Source organism: Pongo pygmaeus, chromosome 11 (genome assembly GCF_028885625.2).
Source record: "Pongo pygmaeus isolate AG05252 chromosome 11, NHGRI_mPonPyg2-v2.0_pri, whole genome shotgun sequence".
Lineage (NCBI taxonomy): Eukaryota > Metazoa > Chordata > Mammalia > Primates > Hominidae > Pongo > Pongo pygmaeus.
In genome coordinates, this window is record NC_072384.2 from 131,467,938 (window position 1) to 131,493,064 (window position 25,127).

Sequence of the window (25,127 nt, forward strand, 5' to 3'; positions counted from 1 at the left end):
TATCAGTTCTTTAGATTTTCTATTTTCTCATTCATTTATTTTCTTCCTTCTGTTTTTTGTTTTGTTTTGTTTTGTTTTGATTTATTTGTTTTTTCTTTTTGAGACAGAGTCTCACTCTGTCGCCCAGGCTGGAGTGCAGTGGCGCAATCTTGGCTCACTGGAATCTCTGCCTCCCAGGTACAAGCAATTCTCCTACCTCAGCCTCCCGAGTAGCTGGGATTACAGGTGCCCACTACCACGCCCAGCTAATTTTTGTATTTGTATTTTTTTTTTTTTTTGAGACGAAGTTTCACTCTTGTTGCCCAGGCTGAAGCACAATGGCATGATCTCAGCTCACTGCAACCTCCGCCTCCCATGTTCAAGCTATTCTCCCGCCTCAGCCTCCTGAGTAGCTGGGATTACAGGTGACCGCCACCACGCCTGGCTAATTTTTGTATATTTAGTAGAGACGGGGTTTCACTATGTTGACCAGGTTGGTCTCAAATCTTCTGTTTTCTTTAGGTTTGTTTTGTTGTTCCCTCCCTGGGTTTTTGGCTGTCAATACTTAAGTCATTTGCTTTATTTTTATTATTTTAATTATACATTCTTTTTTTAATTAAGGATTTTCTTCCTTTTTTTTTTGAGACAGCGTTTTGCTCTTGTTGCCCAAGCTAGCTGGGGTACAATGGTGTGATCTCAGCTCACTGCAGTCTCCACCTCCCAGCTTCAAGCAATTCTGCCTCAGCCTCTTGAGTAGCTGGAATTACAGGCGTGCACCACCATGCCCAGCTATTTTTTTGTATTTTTAGTAGAAATGGGGTTTCTCCATGTTAGCCAGCTGGTCTTGAACTCCTGACCTCAGGTAATCTGCCTGCCTTGGCCTCCCAAAGTGCTGGGATTACAGGCGTGAGCCACCACACCCGGCTAAATTATGGATTTCACAAGGATTGCTGAGTCCCATTACCCATTTCCCTTTCTTCTTTAGTAATAGGAACTGATTTAACTGAGCTCATTGCTACCTAGTTTAAAAGACTACATTTCTCATTCTTTAGCTCTATAATTTTTCTAGTTTGACATGTGCCCCTTGCTTTCTTTTTGCTTTTTTTTCTTTTTTTTTTTTTTTGGCAGAGTCTCATGCTGTCACCCAGGGTGGAGTGCAGTGGCGCAATCATGACTCGCTGCAGCCTCATTCTCCCAGGCTCAAGTGATCCTCCCACCTCAGCCTCCCAAGTAGCTGGGACTACAGGTGTACACTACCATGCCCAGCTCATTTGTGTACTTTTTGTAGAAACGGGGTTTTGCCACGTTGCCCAGGCTGGTCTTGAACTTCTGGGCTCCTATCCTTCTGGCTCGGCCTCCCAAACTGCTGGGATTACAGGTATGAACCACCGCATTTTACCCGCCTCTGTATTTCATTCATGACATTTTCAGATATGTAAATACATCAAATTTTCCATCATGATTTCTTGCCTTTGGAAAGTGCCTACTTTATATTCACCAATGTTTTCTTCTAGCACTGCTATTTCCATTACAGTGAAATCTTCAGTCATCACTACTTTTATTTTAAAATTCTTGGCAACTGCAAAGTATTGGCTTTTCAAACTAAATTTTAGCATGATTTTTCTACTTGTCCACAAAAGTATATTAGGACTTTGATTGGATTTACTTTAGTTTGAGTAAGAATTGACATTTTCATAATCTTCCTATCTAGAAGTATGGTTTGTCTTTTCACTTACTTGGCTTCTTCCCCTCAGCAGAATTTGTCCCTTCCTTTATATTGTTTATAAACTTGTTCCTAGGAATGCTACATTTGTAGTTGCTCTTGTGAAAGGGGTAATTTACCATCATCGTGCTTCCAGCTGCACGTTGTGATGGTGTGTGTCCCCACAGCTGGGTGGCTGGGGCTGTTTGCAGACAGCCATTTTAGTAGGGTCCTTGCAGGTCAGCCTCCACTTCCTGCAGTCCAGGTATCTGGAGAGAGTGAGAATCTCATGTGAAGAAGCCCCTGGATGTAGGAATTGGTGGGGATAGAGATTCAGTCCCGAGGGTTATCTCTCCAGAACCGATCACTAAATCACCTCTCTCCAAAGAAGCTCTTCCCACCAAAGAATTTCAGCATCACATCTAGCTCTGTGGCTCACCCTGAGACCACATGTGCAGCAGGATAATCAACGAAAGGTATAACAGAAGCTTCTGAGCTGATAATGAAGGACTCTATTCCTCCTTCTGTCCACCACACCTGTCACCCATGGTGGCTCCTGTATGAAACCCGACCTACCATTATGAAAATCTCACCTCCTCATCTGTGAAGTGAACGTGACACATTAAAAATGAGATTCTGGGGACCAGGCACAGTGGCTCACCCCTGTAATCCCAACACTTTGGTAGGCCAAGGCAGGTGGATTGCTTGAGGCCAGGAGTTCAAGACCAGTCTGGCCAACATGGTGAAACCCTGTCTCTACTAAAAATACAAAAAAATTAGCCAGGCGTGGTGGCGCACACCTGTAATCCCAGCTACTCCGGAGACTGAGGGACAAAAATAGCTTGAACCTGGGAGCTGGAAGTTGCAATGAGCTGAGATTGTACCACTGCACTCCAGCCTGGGAAACAGAGTGAGATTTGATCCAAAAAAAAAAAAAAAAAGAAAGAAAGAAAGAAAAGAAAAGAAAAGAAGATTCTGAAGGCCAGGTGCGGTGGTTCATGTCTGTAGTCCCAGTACTTTGGAGGCTGAGGCAGGCGGATCACTTGAGCCCAGGGGTTAGAGACCAGCCTGGGCAACATGGCAAAACCCTATCCCTAAAAAAAGAAAACAAATGAGACTAAGTTCCCAGATAGGTATGTACTCAGCAGTGAGGTGCACATACATTCACTGAGGACACGTGCCAGAATGTTTGTAGCAGCACTGTTGGTTATAGCCCCAAACTGGAAACAATCCAATTATCTATCCACAGTGGAATGGATAAACAAATTGTAGTACACGAAAGAATACCTACAATCATGAGAATGAACCAACTGCCAATATATTTTCAACACAGACTCTCACAACCATAGTGTTAAGGATGCCAGACAGAAGACAGCACATAGCGTGAGCCTCATGAATGTAAAGTTTTAAAAAATAGAGAAAGTTCCTCAATGAACAGGAAATTAGGATAGTGGTTACTCATGGGTAAGAAGTGGTGATGGGAAGAGGAATGAGGGGCCATCAGTGGATCTGTTAATGTTCTGGCGCTTGACCTGGGTACCTTGTTACATCAGCCCTAGGAAACTATTAGAAAAGGCATCTATGAAAAACTTGCCACTAAATAACATTCCTAGTGAAACAGCAAACACTTGCTCTCTAGGATCAGAAACAAGGTGAGGATGTTCACCGTTATCACATCTATACCACATTGTACTGGAGCCCTTACTTGTAAGCCAAGAGAAAGAAAAGCCATAAAGATTGAGGAAAAGAGGTAAAACTGTCTTTGTTCCCAGATGATGCGATTATGTATATAGAAAACCCAACGAACCTATTTAAAATACCATGACTAAAAAACGAATATATACAGGTTGTAAAGAATACAAGGTCAGCTGGGTGTGGTGGCTTAAGCCTGTAATCCCAGCACTTTGGGAGGCCAAGGCGGGTGGATCATGAGGTCAGGAGATCGAGACCATCCTGGCTAACATGGTGAAACCCCGTCTCTACTAAAACTACAAAAAATTAGCCAGCCGTGGTGGCGGGCGCCTGTAGTCCCAGCTATTCAGAAGGCTGAGGCAGGAGAATGGCGTGAACCTGGAAGGCGGAGCTTGCAGTGAGCTGAGATCGTGCTACTGCACTCTAGCTTGGGTGACAGAATGAGACTCCGTCTCAAAAAAAAAAAAAAAAGAATACAAAGTCGATTTTCCAAATTCCATTGTATGTCTATACATTGCCAATAAAGAATTATAAAACGAAACAAATAAATGCAATAGCATCAAAAACATGAAATACTTGGACATAAATTGAACAAAAGATGTTCAAGACCTCTATATTCTCTATACTAAAAAGAACACAACATTCATGAGAGGAATTAAGCAAATGGAGAAATATACCATGTTCATGGATTTGAAATCAAAATTGTTGAGATATCATTTTCCCCAAAATTGGTTTATAGATTTAACATAAGCCCAATTAATACCAACAGGTTTTCTTTTGTAGAATTTGATAAACCAATTCAAATGGTTATTTGGGTATTCAAAGGATCTAGAAAAGCTAAACAGTCTTAAAAAAGTCAGAGTACTCATACTGTCTGATGTTAATACTTATTAGAAACCTAAAGCGATCAAGATAGTGTGAAATTGGCATAAGGATAGAAAAAAATAAACTAATGTAACAGAACAAAGAGTCTAGAAATAAATCCATTAAACGTTGTCAATTGGTTTTTGACAAAGATGCCAAAACAATTAAATGAGAAAAACAAAATTTCTTAAACAAATAGTGTTGTGACACCTGTATAACCATATGGAAAAGAAATAAACCTCAATTCCTACCTCACACCTTACATTAAAAAATCAATTAAAAGTGGATCACAGACTTATATATGAAACCTAAAACTATAAAGCTTCTGAAAAAAAGAATATGAGAATATCTTCAAAATTTGAACATGGGTGTTTAAAGAATTTTTAGACATGATATTAAAAGCACTAACAATAAAATCAAAATTTATACATTCAGCTTGATCAAAATTATAAATTTCTACTCATGAAAAGACAAAATTTTAAAAGTGAAATACCACAGTCTGAAAGGAAATATTCACAATGAATATACATGACAAAAGACTTGTATCCACAATATAAAATGAATTCCTACAAATCAATAATTAAAAGACAATCTAAATGACCAAAAGACTTGAGCAGACACTTCACAAAAGAAGATATACAAATGGCCAATACCACATAAAAAGATGTTCAGCATCATTAGTCATCAGAAAAATACAAATTAAAACCACAATAAAATAAAATTTTACTAAATAGAATTGCTAAAATTAAAATAACTGACAGCACCAAATATTGGTAAGGTTGTGGAGCAAATGAAACTCTCATACATTGCTGGTGGGAGTGTAAAATAGCACAGATATGTTGACAGGGCTGTACTGAAATGGAGAGAGAGTCATGTGAATGGTCTGTCCAGATCAGGCAATAAGGGAGTGCAATTTCTGCACAGAATTTAAAAATGATAATAAAACTAACTGAAAATTGATCTACTTTACATTATCACAATGCATTCGCATTTCTAAACAATGTCAGTGATAAAATACGTCTATCTTGCAGGGCGGGCCATTTCTACCTCATACTCACTGATGCTATTTACTCAAGAGAAATTAAAACAAAAATACATGTAAAGAAATGTCCACAGCAATTTTATAGTGGAAGACTGAAGGCAACCCAAATGTCCATGTCAGGAGAATGGATAAACAAGTTGTAGTGTATATAAAAAATGGAATATTACTCAGCAAGTAAAAAGAACAAACTATTGTGGATGAACCTCATAAACATATTGAGTGAAACTAGACACAAAAGAATACATGTTGTACAGTATATGAAATTCAAGAACATGGCCAGGCACGGTGGCTCACACCTGTAATCCCAGCACTTTGGGAGGCCAAGGTGGGTGGATCACCTGGGGTCAGGAGTTCAAGACCAGCCTGACCAACATGGTGAAACCCTGTCTCTATTAAAACCTCCTTTAAAAAAATTAGCCAGGTGTGGTGGCACACACCTGTAGTCTCAGCTACTCGGGAGACTGAGGCAGGAGAATTGCTTGAGCCCAGGAGGCAGAGGTTGCAGTGAGCCAAGATGGTGCCACTGCACTCCAGCCTGGGTGACAGAACAAGACTCTGTCTCAAAAAACAAACAACAAAAAAAAGAAAATAAAAGAAATTAATGAGCAGATAAAACTTAATCTATAGTGATGGAAATCAGAACAGTGGTTGCCAGTGGTGGTGGGGATTTACTGGAAAAGAATGGGAAGAAACTTTCTGGAATTATGGAAATGTTCTCTATCTTGATTGGTTTGTTGGATGCATGAATATATATCTTTGTAAAATAGTTTTTAATTTTACCTAAAATTTTTTTTTAATTACCTTCAACACTTATCTTTCAGCTAGCTCCTCAGTGGAAAAGAGGGGCCTCTGAAGCGGGCAGGTGGAGGTAGGGGAGGTGGAGCTGAAGATAGCTGCTGCTCTTGTCACAAGAACAGGATCTCAAACTCATCCACTCCCTTACTCAGAGCATGTGATTGATGGAGCACACTTCTCCTGGAGAAGAACTCTGAGGACAATGGGCACACCCTTGTCTGAGCCCATTACATTTCCAGAAAGCTAATCTATGGATCCAGAAAGATCCTCTATGGATTCATTACAACCATAAGTCTTACATAACCAGTGCTTTAAATTGTAATAAACTAGATATCTTTGCAAACAACATTCAACTTCTAAATTTTGAGAAAGAGGCAAATACATGTAAAAGTTCACATTTCTGATTTTATTTTAACTAGAGACGGGGATCTCGCTATGTTGCCCAAGATGATCTTGAACTCCTGGGCTCAAGCAATCCACCCACCTTGGCCTCCCAAAGTGCTAGGATTACAGGCAGGAACCACCGTGCACAGCCTGGGATTTTATTTTCAAAGTGAACTGTTGCAGGATTGATTCCAACAGCCCTTCCCACTGGAGCCAATCACACCAGAGTTGATGAGGGAAGGGAAGAGTTAATGGAGAGGGCTCAGCCAAGAGGCTCAAAATCAATACAAGGAAGATGAGGACTGAAAAGCAGCTTGGAGATTTCAGCCAGGTGGAGGTGGAGGAATAGAAGCCAGATTGAGCTAGGATGAGTGTGGGGAGTGATAAGGAAATGGAGACTGAATTTTCAAGAAGTTTGGCTAAGAAGAAAATAAGATAAACAGGCTATCAAGTGGAGGAGGACGTGGGGTCAAAGAAGGGGTTTGTTTTTGTTTTAAGGCTAATACGAGCATGTTTCAGAGCTGATAGGAAGAGCTGGAAGGTTAGGAGGCGGGGGCTGATGGATGTCTCAGGTGTCTGATACGAGGGGAGGGGTGGAATCCTCATCTAGAGAGTGGCTGGAGAGAAAAGACAGGCGCCTCTTCCACGGCGAGTGGCAAGAGGAGCAGTGGGCAGAAGGGCAGCTGTGGATGGGGGCGGATGTGCTGGCAGGCAGCAGGGCATTCTTATGTTGATAGACATAAGCCACCTAAAGCCATGGCTTCCAGATTCTCAGCAGCTGAGCCGCTGAGAGGTGTGCGGCAGTCTGGAGAGGGTAGGATGTGGCCATTGAGAGTGTGGACAGAGTGACAGAGCAGCAGTTCCCAAACCTGAGTGTGCGTCAGAATCACTAAGGGCTTGGTGTGCCCAGAACACACCCTGAGTTTCGGAATAGACATAGAAAGGGTTTGCCTTCCTAACAAGTTCCCAGGTGCTGCTGGGGCTGCTGGCCGAAGTCCTTGCTTGGAGAATGACTGGCTAAAGAAGCCACAGCTGTCCCACCCCGCAGCTCCAAGGGGACCGCTTTACATGGCTGCCACCATGCCCCTCCAAGAGGAGGTAGCATGGTGGTCCCAAGGGGCATGATGGCGTCACTTTCACCAACAGAACTTAGCAGTCCCTGAGCAGAACCTGGAACCAGAGAGGGGGACAGGAGAAGCTCTGCCACTTGGGTAAGATGCAAGAACAGAACAAAGAGGATTCAGGTGCTGGCAAGAATGGCTGTCAGACTGAGCCGAGGGCTCCTGGCCCAGAGTCACTCTCCTCACTCCCAGTGCGGACTCTCATTTCCCTTTCACTTGTCCACACCCTGTGTCTTTCCAGTTCCCACCCAAATCTCCTGTCTGCATGGAGCCTGGGCTGCACCACAACCCCACTCACCCTGCTGTCCTTCCCTGAGTCCACAAAACTCAGTATGCGACATGGACCTCCCGCAGCCTCCTGGCACCCCTTGGATTATTGACTGGCTACACTGTACTCCATCAAATGTAAGATGCTATCGCTTGTGAAAGACATTACTTAATCACTGCCAATTATAATTGTAAAAGACATCTTGAGAATCAAGATGTTAAAATGTGAAGAAATGTGTTTCTTAGAATCCATGGAATATGGATTCCTGAGCATCTACCAGAGCAGCAGCTCTGAACAGGTGATCTGCAGAGCATGATGCTCCCCAAGACCCATTCAGGGGGGTCTCCAAGGTCAAAACTATTTTTTGCAACAATATAAGACGTTCTTTGCCCTTTTCACTCTCATTCTCTCATTAGCGTGCAGTGGAGTTTTCCAGAGACTACATGTGTGATGACAAAGCTTTGATGCCCAATGGAATATATGTATTCTTGTGTCTTAAAACTTTCTGAGTTTTAGTTTCTAATACGGTAAATGTTGATAGACATAAGCCACCTAAACAAAAGCTCTTGGGGTCCTGAAACCAAAAAATTTAGGAATCACTGCACTAGGTTGTGCGCCCAGCACTTGGCCGGCACTGAGCCCATGGTCAAGGGTAAGGAGAGGCCCGAGGGGGATGTGCACAGTGCTGAAGGTGCACAGGAAAGGGACTTATCCCAGCCAGTCAGGGAAGGCCTTCCAGGGGAAGTGGGGTTCTCGCCTGCCAATCTCAGGCACGTGGATGCTTCACCCAGGTGGCCCTGTCTTGCTGACCAGAGATTTGTGTCAAACCAGCTCTGCGACCCTGGGTTTAGTCATGCTACCTTCTGTCACTATTAACATGAGGCTAATGTGTAGGTCACAGAGGCTGTGATGAAAATTAAACAATTGAATGCATGTGAAAGAATGCCACTCATAGAAGGTTTCACATGACCACATCCTTGGTGTCCGGGTTGTGTCTTGGGCATCTCTGTTTTCTGCCACAGAGCTTAACACAATGCTTGGCACACAGGGATGCTTGGAAAACACTGAGTGAAGGAATGCATGTTGGGGGTGTGGCCTAAGCAAGGCGCGGAGCTTGCCTTCTCCAAACACCAGGGTTCACATCGGATCTGGAGCAGGTGATGAACGGTGGTCTATAACACCTTCCTCTCTGGCTCTGTGCCAAACCAGGTTCCTCCTCGTCTCCTCCAAACCATCTGTCTTCTTCCACCTCCCCATTCCCTCCCCCAGTTCCCCAGGCTGATGGCCTTAGCATCGGTTAGACTTTCTTCTTTCCCCACCTGTCTGTCCTCAAGGCTGCTAGGTTCATCCAAGATCTGAGCCAAGATGTCCGGGTCTGGGACGTGGGCGCTAAGGGCCCAAGGCAGCTGCAAAAGACCTGAAAGGTAAAAAGAGAGATCAGTGGAGGACCCCGGACTGTCCTCAAGAAGCGGGTGGACTCCCCTGCCCTCCACTGGCAGCCCAACAGCAGAACCAAAGCGGACCATTCAGCACAACCTGTTGTGTTTTCCTGGCCCAGTCTGGACCAGGAACAAAGAGGAAAGATTCAGGGCGTTAGTGCCAAGAGCAGCCATCCCAGCAACAGAAGCCCCTGCTTCCCCAGTACCCGTGATACTTGGCAGGAGCAGAGTCTTGAGTGGAACCCGAGCCTCTGACACCCGTCCTGGGGGTCTTCCCACCACTCTCGCCAGGGTCCTCCTGGGTGAGTGAGACAAGGGCAGTTCAGAAGGTCACCCAATAACTGAGGTCGCAGCAACACGAAGGAGCCAGGGAGCCGGGGCGGCCTTCCCTTCTCCACTCCAGGCGGCTCCAGCGTGCACCCCAGGGCCCCCCAAGAAGGTTTTGCAGGAATAAAGAATGAAGGCAGAAGCAAGATGGAGGATGAAGGAGGCGTGGATGGCTTCAGAAGGCAAGACGGAGGCAGCAGTTAAGCTCCTGTCTCAAAGCCTCCTCCCCGCGTCAAGGACAGGTCGGAGGAGGGTGGCGTGGGGACAGGTACAGCGAAGGCTCCAGCGTTTCTAAAGGGGAAGACCTGAAGTGGGGCAGGAGAGACAGGGGAGTTGTCTGGAAGCTGCATGTGCCTGGCAAACACTGGGTTAACGAAGACTTGCGTTGCGGGGATGCTGGCCTTGGAGAGGGAATGCGAAGGGATTATGCTACGGAGAACGGATCCGAGCGTGACGCCTGAATGAATGAGTGAGCGACTGAGTGAGTGAGTGAGTGACTGTGCGAGCGAGCGGCAGAGGGAACTCCGACCCGCTCCAGGTGAGGAGCTGCGCGCCCGGCAGGGGTCACTGCGGGCCCCGCGGGCGGGAAGGGGGCGCAGGCGCGGCGGGCGCCGGGGCCCTCCCGCGGGGACGGAGCGGGGAGGGCTGGGGGTGGGGTTAGAGAGAGGGACGCGAGCGGGATCCAAACTTCCGGTGCCTGCAGAGCTCGGAGCGGCGGAGGCACAGACCGAGGCTGCACAGGCAGAAGCTGCGGGGCGGACGCGCGGACCGGCGCAGCCATGGTGAAGATTAGCTTCCAGCCCGCCGTGGCTGGCGTCAAGGGCGACAAGGCTGACAAGGCGTCGGCGTCGGCCCCTGCGCCGGCCTCGGCCACCGAGATCCTGCTGACGCCGGCTAGGGTGAGAGGGTCTGGGGCTCAGGCGGTGGGGCGGGGGACCCAGGCGCGCCCCGTCGGCCCTGGGGACTGCCTGAGGCGCGTCAAGGCCCCAGAGCCCGGGATGGAGCAGAGTTGGGAAGTCTCGAATGGTTGCTTATCCCAGAATGAGTAGGGGGCTTAAGTCCCGTACTAAAGCGGCAGCTAAAAGCCGAAGTCCGAAGAGTGGGAGGCGTCTGGTTCTGGTCTTCAGGTGGAGAAGTGCTCGAGGTCTCTTCCAAAAGTGGGGGCCCCCTCGCCGCCTTATAGGGGGAGGGGGCTAGTCCGAAGAAGTTCGAGGAATGTTGGTGGGGGGTACGCGTCTGGTTCCAATCAAGTGGGAAAGCCGCGAGTCGAGTCCCCAGGTGGGGGATGGGAGGAGGGTTAGACGTAGTTTTTCCAAAGTAGGGCGGTGGGACCTGATTGGCTGGGGAATTGGGGGTGGGGGGGTCTGGTACTAACGAAGAGGGTAGGGCCGTTGATTTCCTCCGAAATTGGGGGCTGCGAGGGACAGAGGATGCGCTGCTGGCTTGCACCGGAATTGACAGACCAGAAAGTGATGAAATGGAAATCAGCCAGAACCGACGGGGCTGCGGCCTCTGGACGTCGGGGGTCCGAGGCCGGGCGCCCCCTTCCCACCCCACGCCCTGCCGTCTGGGCCTCCCTGCTCCTCTCTCTTTTCTCCATTCCCAGCCTCTCGCTGGGCTGTCCCCCGACCCCACGGGGAGGGCTCCCAACTGCCCCAGTGCCCTTGCATCCTGGGTCCCCGGGCTCTGTGAGCGTTCCCCCTCCCCTGTCACCCCCCTCCCCTGTCACCCCCCTCCCCCACCCCGGCTTCCTCCACTTTCCCTCTGGCCGGGGGGAGAGAAGGCATTTCCGCCGTGGAAAACTGTCTGAGCTGCGTGCCTTGTGTCCGGGAAGGGCCCGCAGGGAGCAGAACGTGTGGCGGGCAGGGACAGGGAGAGAGGGAGAGCTGGCCCAGCCAGGTTCTATTGTGCCCGACAAAGGTGTCTACGTGGGCGCCGCCCCCAGCGGTCTTGTGGCGCACCAAGCCAATGTCCTCCTCGCCTCCCCACCCCACATTGAGGCAGGACTGAGAAAGTCTTTGTCCACTGCTTCCCCCCTTCCCGCTGCAGGCTTCTGAAGAGTCTTCCTGAACGCCTAGCCCCCTCCCCAGGTTTTGTGGCTCAGATTCAGTCTTGCCTGGGGCATTAAGGGGCCTGCAGAGGATGACCTGGACCCTGGAGGAGGGGGCGCTGGAGAGGGCCGTCAGAGTTGGGTGTCAGCCTGGGCAGAGACCCTGAGTGAGGAATGCCAGGAGACTGAGAACCCCCTGCCCTTTTATGGTGGTCACTGCAGCAACCAGTGGCTCAGAGCACAAGAGTTCAACAACCACCTAGGCGAGGTTGGGGGTTGCTGTGCACCCCATCAGAGCAGCTCCCCCCTTCATCTGAAGCTTAGGTGGAGGGGGCGCTCCATATTTGAAGATGGTTCTGCAGCTTTAAAAGTTTGCAAGGGGTTCTTCAACACTCCTTTTCTTTGGAAGGGAAGCTACTCTCCACTCAGCCCGGGGAGGGGCGGGGATGGGGGCAGGAGTCCTGCCCATCTCTTTTCCTGGCCACCTCTTCCTGGAGATATTTGAGGAGGGAGGACCAGGTCAGACAGTGGGAGGGTGTTATTCCAACTCCATCAGAAGGTCCCCCAGATTTTGCAGGAGCGGCACATTCTCCAGCCGCAGCCTGCTGATGGCATGGGGTTGGGCAGTCTGACAGAGACCTGCATCTCGGGGCATAACTGACATCCTAGCTTCTGGCTTCTCATGAGGCTCTGAGATTGAGAATCCTTTCTTCCCCTCACCCAGCATGAAATGGAAATACCAACATCTTCCTGCGTGCTGTTTGTAACGGCCTTGAGCCTGCTGAGTACCTCCTCCCTCAAACTTTGTTAGTTGGGCAGGGTCCCCTCCCTCTCTAATTGGCAAGGGGGAGCTTAGGAGTATGCGATCTGGGGAAAGAATTAGAATCCTGGCATCTTTAGGACAGAACTCCATGTTAGTAAACTTTCACAGCTTCCCGAGGCCCTGGCGTGGTGCAGAGGGACTTTAGGTGTTGCAAGTTGGCTCTGCCCATCACCTGCTAGATTTGGAGCCTTGGAAACAGTTCACTTCTGCGGGCCTCCTGTTGCCCCACTTGGCCAACCCGCACATTTCTTCCTCACCTAGTTTCTGGCAAGGAGCCAGGCCTCCTCTCCTGCCCCCAGCAGTGAGCAGGCAGGAGGCCCATTTCTCAGCTGTAGCTCAGTGAGCCGAGAGATGGCAGCCAGGAGGCTGCTTTCTCAGGGCAGGGCGTGTAGATTTTGTCCCGTACTGTTGGGGATGCCCAGGAAAGCTTATTAAAACATTTCTTCTGGCTGGCAGTGACCCCAGAACCCTCCTTGGTGTCTGAACTGGACTCCAAAACAAGATTTATTATTATTATTATTATTATTTATTATTATTATTATTTTTGAGACAGAGTCTCACTGTCACCCAGGCTAGAGTTCAGTGGCACGATCTTGGCTCACTGCAACCTTCACTTCCAGGTTCAAGTGATTCTCCTGCCTCAGCCTCCCAAGTAGCTGGGATTACAGGCACCTGCCACCATACCCGGCTAATTTTTGTATTTTTAGTAGACAGGGTTTCACCATGTTGGCCAGACTGGTCTCAAATTCCTGACCTCAGGTGATCTTCCCACCTCAGCCTCCCAAATTGTTGGGATTACAGGCATCAGCCACCACGCCCGGCCCAAAACAAGATTTAAAAAGTGATCCGTGGGAGGAGCACTCGGTGAACAGATGATTGTGCATTGGGGCAGTTCTTGACCTGTGTCCAGACCCAGAGTGAGGGTGGGGTGGGGGCAGGGTGAGGCAGCAGGAGCATCCTCTCGGTGGGCACTGCCCCTGCTTCTGAGCAAAAACTGCGACACAAGGAGGATTTTGTCTGTGGACCTGAGACTGGAAGGAAGTGCCTCAGTGGGCCAGGGAGGGATGGGGGTGGGGGCCAGCTGGGCTTCCAGCTGCCCAGCCTCCCCACGTGGTGTTTTGACTCTGAGATAATGAGGAGCTGGGACACTGCCAGCTTGGGAAGTGGGCTGGACCGGAAGCACCCCCTGGGACCCCTCACAGCGCCAACTGGATCCCTCTTCCCCTTTGGGGGCCCACTGGCTGGCCGTGCCCCTCTTAGCCCACCCCTTCTCCCCACACCCTGCCTGTGCCTGCGTTCACACACACACACACACACACACACTTATGCACACACACGCACGCACAGATGTGGGCATGTAGAGGCTCACCAGCTGGGGGCTGCAAGGGGAGAAAAACAAGTTAAATACAATCATCTTCTTACCTCTGTAATTTTCTCCTTGGCATTTGCCTTTGATTAATGGTCCTGTGTCACCCCCTCCCCAGCCTGCATACCTGGGGATCAGATTTCACTTTCCTTGTGTGTCCTGGCCTCAGGCCCTTGGCAAGAGGAGCTGGGTCTCCTGGAGCAGTTGGGGGAAGGTCCCCTGCCAGCCAGGAGGGCAAATCTGGCCAGCTTAACCCTACCCCAGTGTCCTGATGCCCACTGGCCAAGAAGGCCTGGCCCAAAAGGACTTTGTGAAGCAGCAGCCCTGCTCCATCCAGGTCCTTCCCTGTGGCAGCGTGGGGACTTTCACGGCTGTCGTCCATTCCTGGGATTTGGCGCCCCGGCAGGCCCCACGGTGGCTTCTCTGCTTTCCTGCTGCTTCTCTCTCCATTCCCTCATTTCTGCTCCCTTCTCTCAGCAGTCCTTGCATATTTCAAGACCGTCAGCAGATTGCCAGTGAGGATGAGTTTCTCTTACTGCAGAGAAAAAATGTTTATGGTGAAATCACAGAGGCACAAACTGGCCAGCCCCTCTGTCCCCCGCCCCACTCTCCAAGTTCCCTCTCCCCATGAGGGCTCTTCCAGCAGTGAGCTTTTGTTGTCTGGAGATGCCTTGACTATCAGGGATGGAAGAGAAGAGAGAATTCACCTTGCCCAGCCAAGCCGAGAGTGCATCTGCACAGATGCTGCCCGTGGGGCCTGAAGTCTGGAAGGGAGGACAAGAGAGTGATGGGGACCCCGACCCTGTTGGCAGATGGCATCTGTGCCTCTGGACCACTGGGTTCTGTGTGCTCAGGTGGACAGTGTTTGCCCACTCTCCTCTCCCCCAGCTAGGCTCTGTCTTGAACACATACAAGACACACACACTCGATGGGTGCCCTGTCCTCTGTGGTCTGGAGCCTGGGAAAGAAAGCTGCTGAGGACCAGGAGAGATGTGGGGGAGGTGAGATGAGACTGCCTCCCCAACCCCAATCTTCCCTGTTCTCAGCCTGGGCCTCAGGAGTGCGTTTCTGGCTGCCGAACCCCACCAGGCAGGCTGCAATCTGCAATCATCGTTAAATCCGCTTGCAGTTAATTTGGACATTGTTACTGGGGGATGGGACCAGGGAGCGCTCCCCTCCAGCTGTGGGGGTCTGCCGAGTTAATGCTACAGTTGGCTGGTTTCCCCCTGACCATTTTGGCCCTGGCTTTGGTAAATCATTTAATGAGTGCCCCTGTGGGTCTCAGTTTAAGCCAGCAGGGAGAGGCCCAGGCCTCTCTCAGGTCCCTGGACTTCTGGCTCATGCGCCCTTCGCTCAGAGAGCTCTGTTGCCTTGGAAACAAGATGCAATATTTTTCTACTTTCTAAATGGGAGCCCCCCTCCCCAGATGCCTCGCTGTCAGTAACTGCTTCCTATGGGTAGCAACATTTTTCTGGGTCTCCAGCATGATAGGTGGTGCAGCTGGGGTCTCAGGAAGGCGGGCCATTTGGCCATCTTTCTAGTGAGCTGGGCACCAGGGATCCCAAGGGGCCAGGGCTCTGAGTTGAGCCCAGGCTCCCTGATGCCCCACTGTCCCCAGACAGGTGTAAACACCCCGAGATCACAGGCTGCTTTGAGGGCCAGAGGAACAGTGAGGGTTCCAGGGCTTTGGGGTTTGAGCCTCAGTGTTGATTGGGCACAGTAGGCAGAGGCAGCGCTGGGGTGGGATTTAGGGGTTCTCCCTCTGTGTGGGGCTTTATGGAGGAAATGCCTTCGCCTCCAAGCGGGGACATCTGTGCTTTCTGGTCTACTCCCTGGTAGCCTGTAATGCTGCCTTCTGCACTTCTGCTCATGATGGTGCCTCTGAGGGTTTGGCTCTGCAGGCTGCAGGGGAGCTGGGAGGGTGGCAGCGTGGCTGAGCCCGGGGGTGTGCTGGGGAGCATCAGCAGGACCATGAGAGAGAAGTGCCCACCCGCAGTCTAGGTAAGGTGGGGGATCCCCAGCCTTCACAGTGAGGGGTCTTGGCAGGAGCCCCTGCCCTTCTCAGCCACACCTGCCACTGCTGCTCTTCAGCTGGGGCCATGGAAGCCTCACCTTCTCCCTGCTCTGTCTTCTCTAACCTCCCTCTGTGGGGCCTCCAAGCCCAGCCCCTCCCCCAGGACAGGGAGACACAGCTCGTGTTCTGCAGACCAGCATTAAGGCGAAAAGGCGGAAAGGCGAAAAGGCGGAAAGGCGGAAAGGCGGAAAGGCGAGGCTGCCCTTTGCCATAAAGGTAGCAGGCCTCACCTTGTCGGTGAATTTGATTTGTGGAGCAGGCCCTCGGGCTCTCCCATGTAGCGCTTTGACTTTTTTTTTTTTTTTTTTTCCTTTTCTGTCTTTCTGGTTGTTAGCAATCTCACAAGCTAGCTTCTCTGGTTTTCCAGAATGCAGAAGCAAAAGTCTGGCCACAGTGCAGCCTCAACAGCTGTCCACAGAGGCAGCCCTAAAAAGGAAAGGCTCGGCTGATAAAGATCTGCTATTTTTATCTAGCACTTGATCTTTACAAAGGGCTTTTAGGTTCTTTGTCTCGTTTAATCCCAGCAAAACCCCTGTCACGCAGAGTCTGTTCACATTTTGCACCGGAGACCCGAGAAGGGGGAGGTTGCAGGGCCCCGCTGGGCCTGTAGCCCCACTTGACCCCTAAATACAATCTGAGCCCTGGTGTTTGTTGTGTCCTGAGGGCAGATTTCCCAGCTGCTGTAGGCAGCCTGGCCTGTGTCAGGGTCAGCCACCTTTCCTTAAGACCTGCTCAGGAGCGCCAGAAGGGCAGGAGGGCATCCCTGGCGCCTGGTTTGCAAGAGCTCCTGGGTGGTTCGATCCCTGGGAGATGCCAGCAGAATGTGTCACCCCCATCTCTTGCTGCTCCCGGGAGTCCATTGGAAAATCAAAGCCATTTAGTCCCGACCCCCTGTGGCCAGCAGCTGTCCCTGAGGGCCCTGTGCACTGTGGCCATGCCCGTCACTTGCTGGTGACCTTGGTTAGTGCCCCTGGCTGCTGAGGAGATGACAGTGGGTAGGTGGTCCATATGATCACGGGACCCCTAAAGCAGGGCAAGGTGGGGAGAGGCCCCAGGCCTCCTCATGGGCCAGGCAGTAAGGGCAGTGGTTTGACCTCCCACACCTGCCAAGCAGGCTCCCTTGCGGGCAGACTTGAGTGTCAGGGTGCAGGACAGGCAGGGGCACCCCATGGTGAGGATGCTGGGGGCCTGCTGACCTGCTCACGCATGTCCCCAGTGAAGTGGGGTCCTCCAGATGTTTTCTGTCATTTTCCTAAGCAGGGCGGGTCAGACCCTCAGCTTCCCAGGGCCCAGGCCCCACACTCCCCTGTGCTCTAAAAGGATGGGAGGTGAAACCTGAGGAGCACAGCAGGCGCCCCCAGGGCAGGACCCCTGTGCTGTGCTGAGAGATAGGGCCTGTCCTGAGTCACTTAGGCCTGAATCACCCCCTCCGGGGGAAGGGAGAAAGGAAATGTGTTCCCATCCCAGAACGCCTGGCCGGAAAGGGCCTGAGAGATCACTTGGTCTGACCTGCTCATTTTACAGATGGGGAAGCCGAGGCCCAGAAAGTGCTAAGCAGGCAGGTAGTGGCAGAGCCAGAATGAGAAGCTTCAGGCTCTGGGGCTGGATCCCCTCCCCTCCCCAATACTGCGGCAGTCCCCAGGGACTGACCTCTAACCTCACTCTTGGCCGTATGTGGACACCGAGGAGGAAGGATTAAATGGTGAACATGGGAGGCAGAGACTGGCCCTGGGGCTTTTGCAATATCTCCAAGGGTGAGCAAGGGCCTGGGGGAAAGGCATGGGAGGTAGGGAGGAGAAGAGACAGGAAATTGACCAAGCTCACCTGGCTGGCTCTCGGTCAGTGCTCTGGGTAAAGCAGTTTTGTTGAATTTTATACTCACACACCTACGTCCACCACCCCACACATGTGTGGCCTGGAGATGGGTTAGGTTGGCTTCTTGGTAGCCCTGCAGCTATGATCTTGAGCCCAATTCTGGCTCCCAGAGCAAATTTTTCCAGGATCCTTCTAGCCTGGCCTTCCGGACAGCCATATTTCTCTCCTGGCAGGAGCTCCCTGGTGTATGGAAGCTTCCGGGCTTCATCCTATAGCTGTTACGCCACTTCTAACAGCCTGCTTGACTGCTGGTCGGTGCCTGTGGGGGGTCAGTGTGGATCACAGGCCTAGAGCTCCCTGGCTGGGGACAAGCACCCATGGCCAGACCCCATGGGGCTCCTGGAGCCCCTGCCCCCATCAGTCACAGCCTCCTTGGTGGAGTTGAGCAGCCTTTACGCAGCCTGCCCACCTCATTTAGTCTACCCTCTGCACCTTGGTTTTAGAGTGAATCTTGTCACTCCCCAGCTCAAAAGCCTTCCCAGGCTCCCCATCACCCAGAGCAGCGGCTCCCAGCCTGCCTGGTGTGTCTCGATTCCTATAGAGATTTCTAAGTCCCTAAAGTCACTGAGGCCAGGTCAGCGCATCCCCTATCTTCTGTTTGAAAGAATATACCATGGTCACAACTGGTATAAGCAAGAGGCCTAAGAGCTCAGATAACTCAAAACGCACCTGCTGAACCCACTGCATCCCTTTCGGTAGCTTCCAGGTGTGTCTTGGTTTCTCTTTCAAGATGTGTCTCAGTTTCTCTTTCGAGGTTTGTCTCGGTTTCTCTTTAGCCAGGACGAGTCCGGGCAACCCTCGTGGGCCTTCCCTTCCCTTCTAGGTGTCATCTCCTTCCCTCCCTTTCCCCCAAGACTCCCTCTGGGCCCAGCCAGTGGGTGAAGTCTGACTTAGGGAAGGGGGGATTTCCAGGGGAGGGGCCCTGGCCCCCACTGACCCAGCATTGCCATCCGCAGGAGGAGCAGCTCCCACAACATCGATCCAAGAGGGGGAGCTCAGTGGGCGGTGTGTGCTACCTGTCGATGGGCATGGTCGTGCTGCTCATGGGCCTGGTGTTTGCCTCCGTCTACATCTACAGATACTTCTTCCTTGCGCAGGTGAGGGGCCGGGCCAGGTGGGGGCAAGGCCTCGAGAAAGGATCACGTCTAGAGAGGCATGGAGGGAAGTGTCTACAAGGGGGCAGCAGGAAGCCCCGGACGTGCCCTCAGGTGGGAGCGAGTGCCCGGCCAGCCCACAAGACTGGGGTGCCCCCTCCTCCTTGGGGCCTCCTTGGATACAGGCCAGTCCCCCCTTTAGCCCCTTGTCCTGGGGAGCCAAGCATGAATCCAGGTGACAGCACTGGGCCTGCCCCACAGGGTCACCCTGGGGAATTCTCACCAGAAACTCAGATCTGGCAGAAACTGGAACTGCAATACCCCTCCACAGCTCAGACCCTGCACCTGCAAGTCACGCTTTAAGGCTGACCTAACTGTGCTTGTGCATGGACATTTGGGTTACCAAACAAGAGAGGGAGACGGGTGGGTACAGACAGTCTCCACCACCTCCTTCCAGAAGCAAGAGGGTGTCTTTGCTGCCACCTATCACCCCCCTCCCCAGGGGACCTGGGCACAAAGCTGGGCCAACCCAGACCTGGGAGGGAGGGAGTGTTGCTGTGTGGTTGGAAATGAAGGCAGGTAAATTAAAAGGATAAACCTACGTACAACTCACAGAGAACTTCAGGGTGACAAAAAGGTGGGACTTGCCAGTCATTTATGACCCAAGTGACCTCCCACTCCTAACCATTTAACTTTGTTGTCCCCCAGTTTTTCCACGATGGAAATTGCTGAAGAGTTTGCATTCATGGGGCTTTCCCCTTGAAAGCTCAGCTCACACACACCCGTCAACTTTCCTTTTTGTGCAGCATCCCCCTGCCCCGCCCCACTCCCTCCACAGCCTGCGTCCACCTTGTTCCAGGGTCCTGTGTGGGACCTTCCCCCAGGCCTCTTCCTGTTGTGGCCCTACCCTAGGACCTGGGCCAGCATTTCCTGGTCTCCTCTGTTCCACCCTCGACTCACACCCTTCTCCCCACACCCCAATTCGTTGTGTGGACACCTCCCAGCAGCCCCTGGGTCTGTGCCCTGGGACAGTATTCGGGGTGTCCAGCCACTGTGGGATGCAGCCCCGGAGCCTCGCCTTCCCTGGGCTCTCATCCCTGCACAGCCCACAGGAGCCCCCCATGCTGCGATGACGCATCCTCCCTGGAGAACTTGCACTGAATCAAACAGATGGTGGAATCCTGCCGATCCCAGGCCAGGCAGACCCGAGCATGTATCTACAGGCCCCTCCAGGAGCCCCTCCAAAAGTAAGAGTGGGCAGACTGGCCCGCCCGGCCATTCAGTTGATGGGATCGCGCCAGGCTGCCTGGCCTCCCTTACTGATGGAGTGACTGGACTGGCCCACCAGACACAATGTCTGTCAAGGTTTCTCCAATGTCTGTCAAGGGGTCAGGGATGTCCAGGAAGGGTGATGGCACTTGTCCGAGGCTGGATGTGGAGGTAACCGTGGTAGGGGCATGAGACTCTTAACAGTGTTGCCTCCAGCTCCACCTCCCCACCCGCCGTGTTAGGCCCCTCCAGGTCTGCAGGCCAGGACAGCAGGTGACAGTAAAGGCAGGCATGCACAGACCTAGGTGCCCAATTCTTAGGTTCGTCCTTGAGGACCCCCTGCCAACCCCAGGCTCTTTCTCTGGTATCTGCACCTCTGTGGAGGGCACAGAGGTGGCCAGGTCCTAGTCCTGCTGGGCCACCCCTTTTCCCAGTCACAGACTCAAGGACTTGGAGGCCAGAAGGGACCTTAGGGATCATCATGCTTTACTGAGGGGGAAACTGAGGCCCAGAGAGGTCTGCCACCTAGGACCTGGCAGACCCAGCTCATCCTCCCTTCCATTTGTGAAGCTGGGCAGTGCCTTGCCCAAGACTCAGCTCATCTCCTCACTGGCAGCCCCAGACCCTGACCTGATGCCCCAACATCTCAGTTTCTCCATCTGCGAAATGGGTCTCACAGTCCCCGCTCTTCTTGCTTCCGCAGGCTTTTGGGGCATGTAGCGGATGTGTAGGCCTCATGGAGTGCGTGTATGACCAGCCTCTCTGACTGTCTGTCTGTCTCTCCGCCTTGCTCAGCTGGCCCGAGATAACTTCTTCCGCTGTGGTGTGCTGTATGAGGACTCCCTGTCCTCCCAGGTCCGGACTCAGATGGAGCTGGAAGAGGATGTGAAAATCTACCTCGACGAGAACTACGAGCGCATCAACGTGCCGGTGCCCCAGTTTGGCGGCGGTGACCCTGCAGACATCATCCATGACTTCCAGCGGGTGAGGCTGGCCAGGGCCTGGGGGTGGGAGGGTGTCCCGGGGACCCAGGGCAAGGGGAGCAGGGGAGAAAGGAGACTCCTCGGAGTACAGCAGGTGTCTACGGTTAGGCTTACCAGGGTCTTCAAGACGCTGCTTTTCTCCTGTTAGCAACAATGGTTCTTGCTGAGTATGAACTAGCCGAGGCTGATTTGCTCCTCAGCCTCCTGCCAGCTGCACGCTGGCTGTCATGGCAGGGCCAGTGCATTGTGTGTACAGCTCAGTGGGTCTCTGCAGAGTGTGTCTCATGCATATTCATGTAACCCCCATGGGTCCTGAGACAGGGCATCTCTCGCTGGGGTCCAGGCTGTCCCAGGAATGGCTGGCCCTCACAGGTTTCATAAATGCACAGCTGGGATGTTACCATGTTCCCCAAACCTCAGCTCTGTAAACATGAGAAGAAGCTTTATAACAACAGAGGCATTTAGCAAACAGCTGCTATTTTCCTCTATCATGTGGCACCTTCTACAACAGGCTAAGAGAAGAGCAGGAAAAGGGAGTGCCCACCCAGGTATTGAGTCTGGAGTGGACTCTGCTCCTGAAGGCCCAGGGCCCCAGGAAGGCATGGTGGGAGTCCTGTCCATGCTGGCCAAGCTTCTTTTTTTTTGGAGACAGAGTCTCGCTCTGTCACCCAGGCTGGAGTGCAGTGGTGCGATCTCGGCTCACTGCAAGCTCCGCCTCCTGGGTTCACACCATTCTCCTGCCTCAGCCTCCCAAGTAGCTGGGAATACAGGCGCCTGCCACCACGCCTGGCTAATTTTTTGTATTTTTAGTAGAGACGGGGTTTCACCATGTTAGCCAGGATGGTCTCGATCTCCTGACCTCGTGATCCGCCCGCCTCGGCCTCCCAAAGTGCTGGGATTACAGGCGTGAGCCACCGCCCCCGGCTGGCCAAAGCTTCTTGTAGCCCTGCCTGGGTCAGCTGTCACCTCCTGCAGAGACTGACCCAACCCCTTCTCCTGCCAGGGTCTGACTGCGTACCATGACATCTCCCTGGACAAGTGCTATGTCATCGAACTCAACACCACCATTGTGCTGCCCCCTCGCAACTTCTGGGAGCTCCTCATGAACGTGAAGGTGCGCTGGGGGTTGGGGGGGTGTCTGCAGTGTCCTGTCCCTCCTTTGCCCCCTGTCTCATGGAGGCTAGGTCTGAGGTACAGGAAGTTCCTGTGTCAGGGGTTGGGGGAACGAGAGACATTGCTGGCACCTGGGCCTTGTACCCAGATTGGTCTCGCCTCTGCTATCCCCCTGCTTCCACATCTCCAGAGTCAATGCCCCGAGACTGGCTTCCTTAGTGTTCAAGGTTGTACCCTGGGTGCGGACTCGTGCACACACCATAGCTCCTGGCAGCACAGGCGCAGGCACCAGGCACAGGCAGGAAGTGCCTGGGGACATCAGAAGGGCCAGCCCAGGAGCCTCTGGAGGAGGGAGGTGGGCTGGCATTTCGGGCGAGGGGTTGGAGGAAAGCCTGAGGGGCTGACTCACTGCAGCGGCCACCTCGTTTTGCAGAGGGGGACCTACCTCCCACAGACGTACATCATCCAGGAGGAGATGGTGGTCACGGAGCACGTCAGTGACAAGGAGGCCCTGGGGTCCTTCATCTACCATCTGTGCAACGGGAAAGACACCTACCGGCTCCGGCGCCAGGCAACGCGGAGGCGTGAGTGGCTGGCTTCACCCACAGTAGCCCCTGTCCCGTGCCCCAGACCACAGTTATCTTCACACCTAGCCCAGCTGTCAGAGAGCTCAGATAGCAGCAGCAATAACAGCTAGCATTAGCAGAGCACTTCCGTGTGCCGGGCAATGCTGTGTGCTCTTTATGACCTCTTAAGAGTGTAAGTCATTCTCATCCTCATTATTCTTTTTGCTGCCCATTTTAAAGATGAGGAAACAGGTGCAGAGAGGTTAACACCCTGGAGGTCACACAGCAGGGAGGTGGCAGACGTGGGCAGGCTGACTCCAGCTTTCGAGCTCTCCCCATTTCTCACTGTGCTCTTTGGGTGAATCTGGGTGAATGGTGTCACTTGCTGGCCCTCCTGTGGCTCAGGCTGAGGCTGGTGGTCTTTGTGCCTCAGCCAGGATGCAGGGCTCACTGGGGTTTTTCTGTTTCCTCCCAGGGATCAACAAGCGTGGGGCCAAGAACTGCAACGCCATCCGCCACTTCGAGAACACCTTCGTGGTGGAGACGCTTATCTGCGGGGTGGTGTGAGGCCCTCCTCCCCCAGAGCCCCCTGCCGTCTTCCTCTTTTCTTCTTTCCGGCTGCTCTCTGGCCCTCCTCCTTCCCCCTGCTTAGCTTGTACTTTGGACGTGTTTCTATAGAGGTGACATGTCACTCCGTTCCTCTCCAACCCTGCCCGCCTCCCTGTACCAGAGCTGTGATCTCTCGGTGGGGGGCCCATCTCTGCTGACCTGGGTGTGGCAGAGGGAGAGGGGATGCTGCAAAATGTTTTCTGTGTCCCACTGTCTTGAAGCTGGGCCTGCCAAAGCCTGGGCCCACAGCTGCACTGGCAGCTCAAGTGGGAGCTGGGCATGTGAGGCCCTGGGCAAGGGGATGGCGCTGGGGGGGTGCGGCATGGGCTTCAGAAGTATCTGCACAATTAGAAAAGTCCTCAGAAGCTTTTTCTTGGAGGGTACACTTTCTTCACTGTCCCTATTCCTAGACCTGGGACTTGAGCTGAGGATGGGCGATGTGCCCAGGGAGGGACCCACCAGAGCACAAGGGAAGGTGGCTACCTGGGGGTGTCCCGGGGACTCCTGTCAGTGCCTTCAGCCCACCAGCAGGAGCTTGGAGTTTGGGGAGTGGGGATGAGTCCATCAAGCACAGTTGTTCTCTGAGTGGAACCAAAGAAACGAGGAGCTAGGACCCCCAGTCCTGCCCCCCAGGAGCACAAGCAGGGTCCCCTCAGTCAAGGCAGTGGGATGGGCCGCTGAGGAACGGGGCAGGCAAGGTGACTGCTCAGTCACGTCCACGGGCAACGAGCCGTGGGTTCTGCTGAGTAGGTGGAGCTCATTGCTTTCTCCAAGCTTGGAACTGTTTTGAAAGATAACACAGAGGGAAAGGGAGAGCCACCTGGTACTTGTCCACCCTGCCTCCTCTGTTCTGAAATTCCATCCCCCTCAGCTTAGGGGAATGCACCTTTTTCCCTTTCCTTCTCACTTTTGCATGTTGTTACTGATCATTCGATATGCTAACCGTTCTCAGCCCTGAGCCTTGGAGAGGAGGGCTGTAACGCCTTCAGTGAGTCTCTGGGGATGAAACTCTTACATGCTTTGTATATTTTCTCAATTAGATCTCTTTTCAGAAGTGTCTATAGAACAATAAAAATCTTTTACTTCTGACCTTGACTTGAGTGTGGCTGGAGGGGAGATGGGTGTAGGAGGTGTGCTCCGGGCGAGTCGAGGAGCTGGACCTCGGGAGCAGCAGGCAGGGAGAAGCCTGCAGACCTTGACATCTGGCCCCTAAAGAGCTGGACATCCTGGATTCAGCCAAGGAGTGTAGGATATCCCCTTCGTAGCACCCTGGATCTGAGCCAGGTAGAGTTCACACTTTCCGGGTGAGGAAGGGAACAGGGCTGGGAGAGCTTACCGATTTGCCCAAGGTCATGCTGCTTTAAGTGCCTGTAAACTACCCTGTAATGTTCTACCTGGCAGATGACATCATTATTGCATGTCCTTAAGCACAAGGGCGGTGTCCTATTCTCCACCACGTCTGGACAATTTGTAACCATTCCTGGAGGATCTGAAGTGAGGTTTGGTGTGATAATCACAGGGTCACATTCTCCAGAGAATTCTGGAAGCGGCAGGAGAGCTGGCCAGAGCCATGTCTAGGTGGACCCCAGAGGTGGGACCTATACCCTGCCCTGGGGACCAGGATGGGTGCCCACCCGCTTGGTGCTGTTAAGCCTCAGTACCCAGTGAGGGCCATAAAATACTCAAATTAGT

General features: G+C 52.4%; 1 protein-coding gene across 4 annotated transcripts; it reads left to right on the plus strand.

Annotated features, from left to right (window-relative positions):
• Window positions 1-10,232: 10,232 nt before the first annotated feature.
• Window positions 10,233-24,524, plus strand: ITM2C (integral membrane protein 2C). Of its 4 annotated transcripts, XM_054478424.2 has the most exons (6): window positions 10,233-10,512; window positions 18,758-18,898; window positions 20,960-21,148; window positions 22,151-22,261; window positions 22,694-22,844; window positions 23,302-24,524. In XM_054478424.2, exons 1-6 carry the CDS (start codon window positions 10,393-10,395, stop codon window positions 23,391-23,393), a joined length of 804 nt encoding a protein of 267 aa, XP_054334399.1. In that variant the 5' UTR covers window positions 10,233-10,392; the 3' UTR covers window positions 23,394-24,524. The 4 variants fall into 4 exon arrangements, with proteins under 4 accessions (XP_054334399.1, XP_063504102.1, XP_063504103.1 ...); XM_063648032.1 differs by having other exon boundaries at window positions 10,256-10,512; window positions 22,694-24,524; XM_063648034.1 differs by lacking the exon at window positions 18,758-18,898 and having other exon boundaries at window positions 10,286-10,512.
• Window positions 24,525-25,127: the final 603 nt, after the last annotated feature.

Excerpts from the sequence above, each read along its gene's own strand:
- ITM2C (XM_063648032.1), top strand. The coding sequence starts at position 10,393 with ATGGTGAAGATTAGCTTCCAGCCCGCCGTGGCTGGCGTCAAGGGCGAC. Across the intron at positions 10,513-18,757 it reads TCCTGCTGACGCCGGCTAGG|GAGGAGCAGCTCCCACAACA; the intron begins GTGAGAGGGTCT and ends TGCCATCCGCAG. Across the intron at positions 18,899-20,959 it reads GATACTTCTTCCTTGCGCAG|CTGGCCCGAGATAACTTCTT; the intron begins GTGAGGGGCCGG and ends CGCCTTGCTCAG.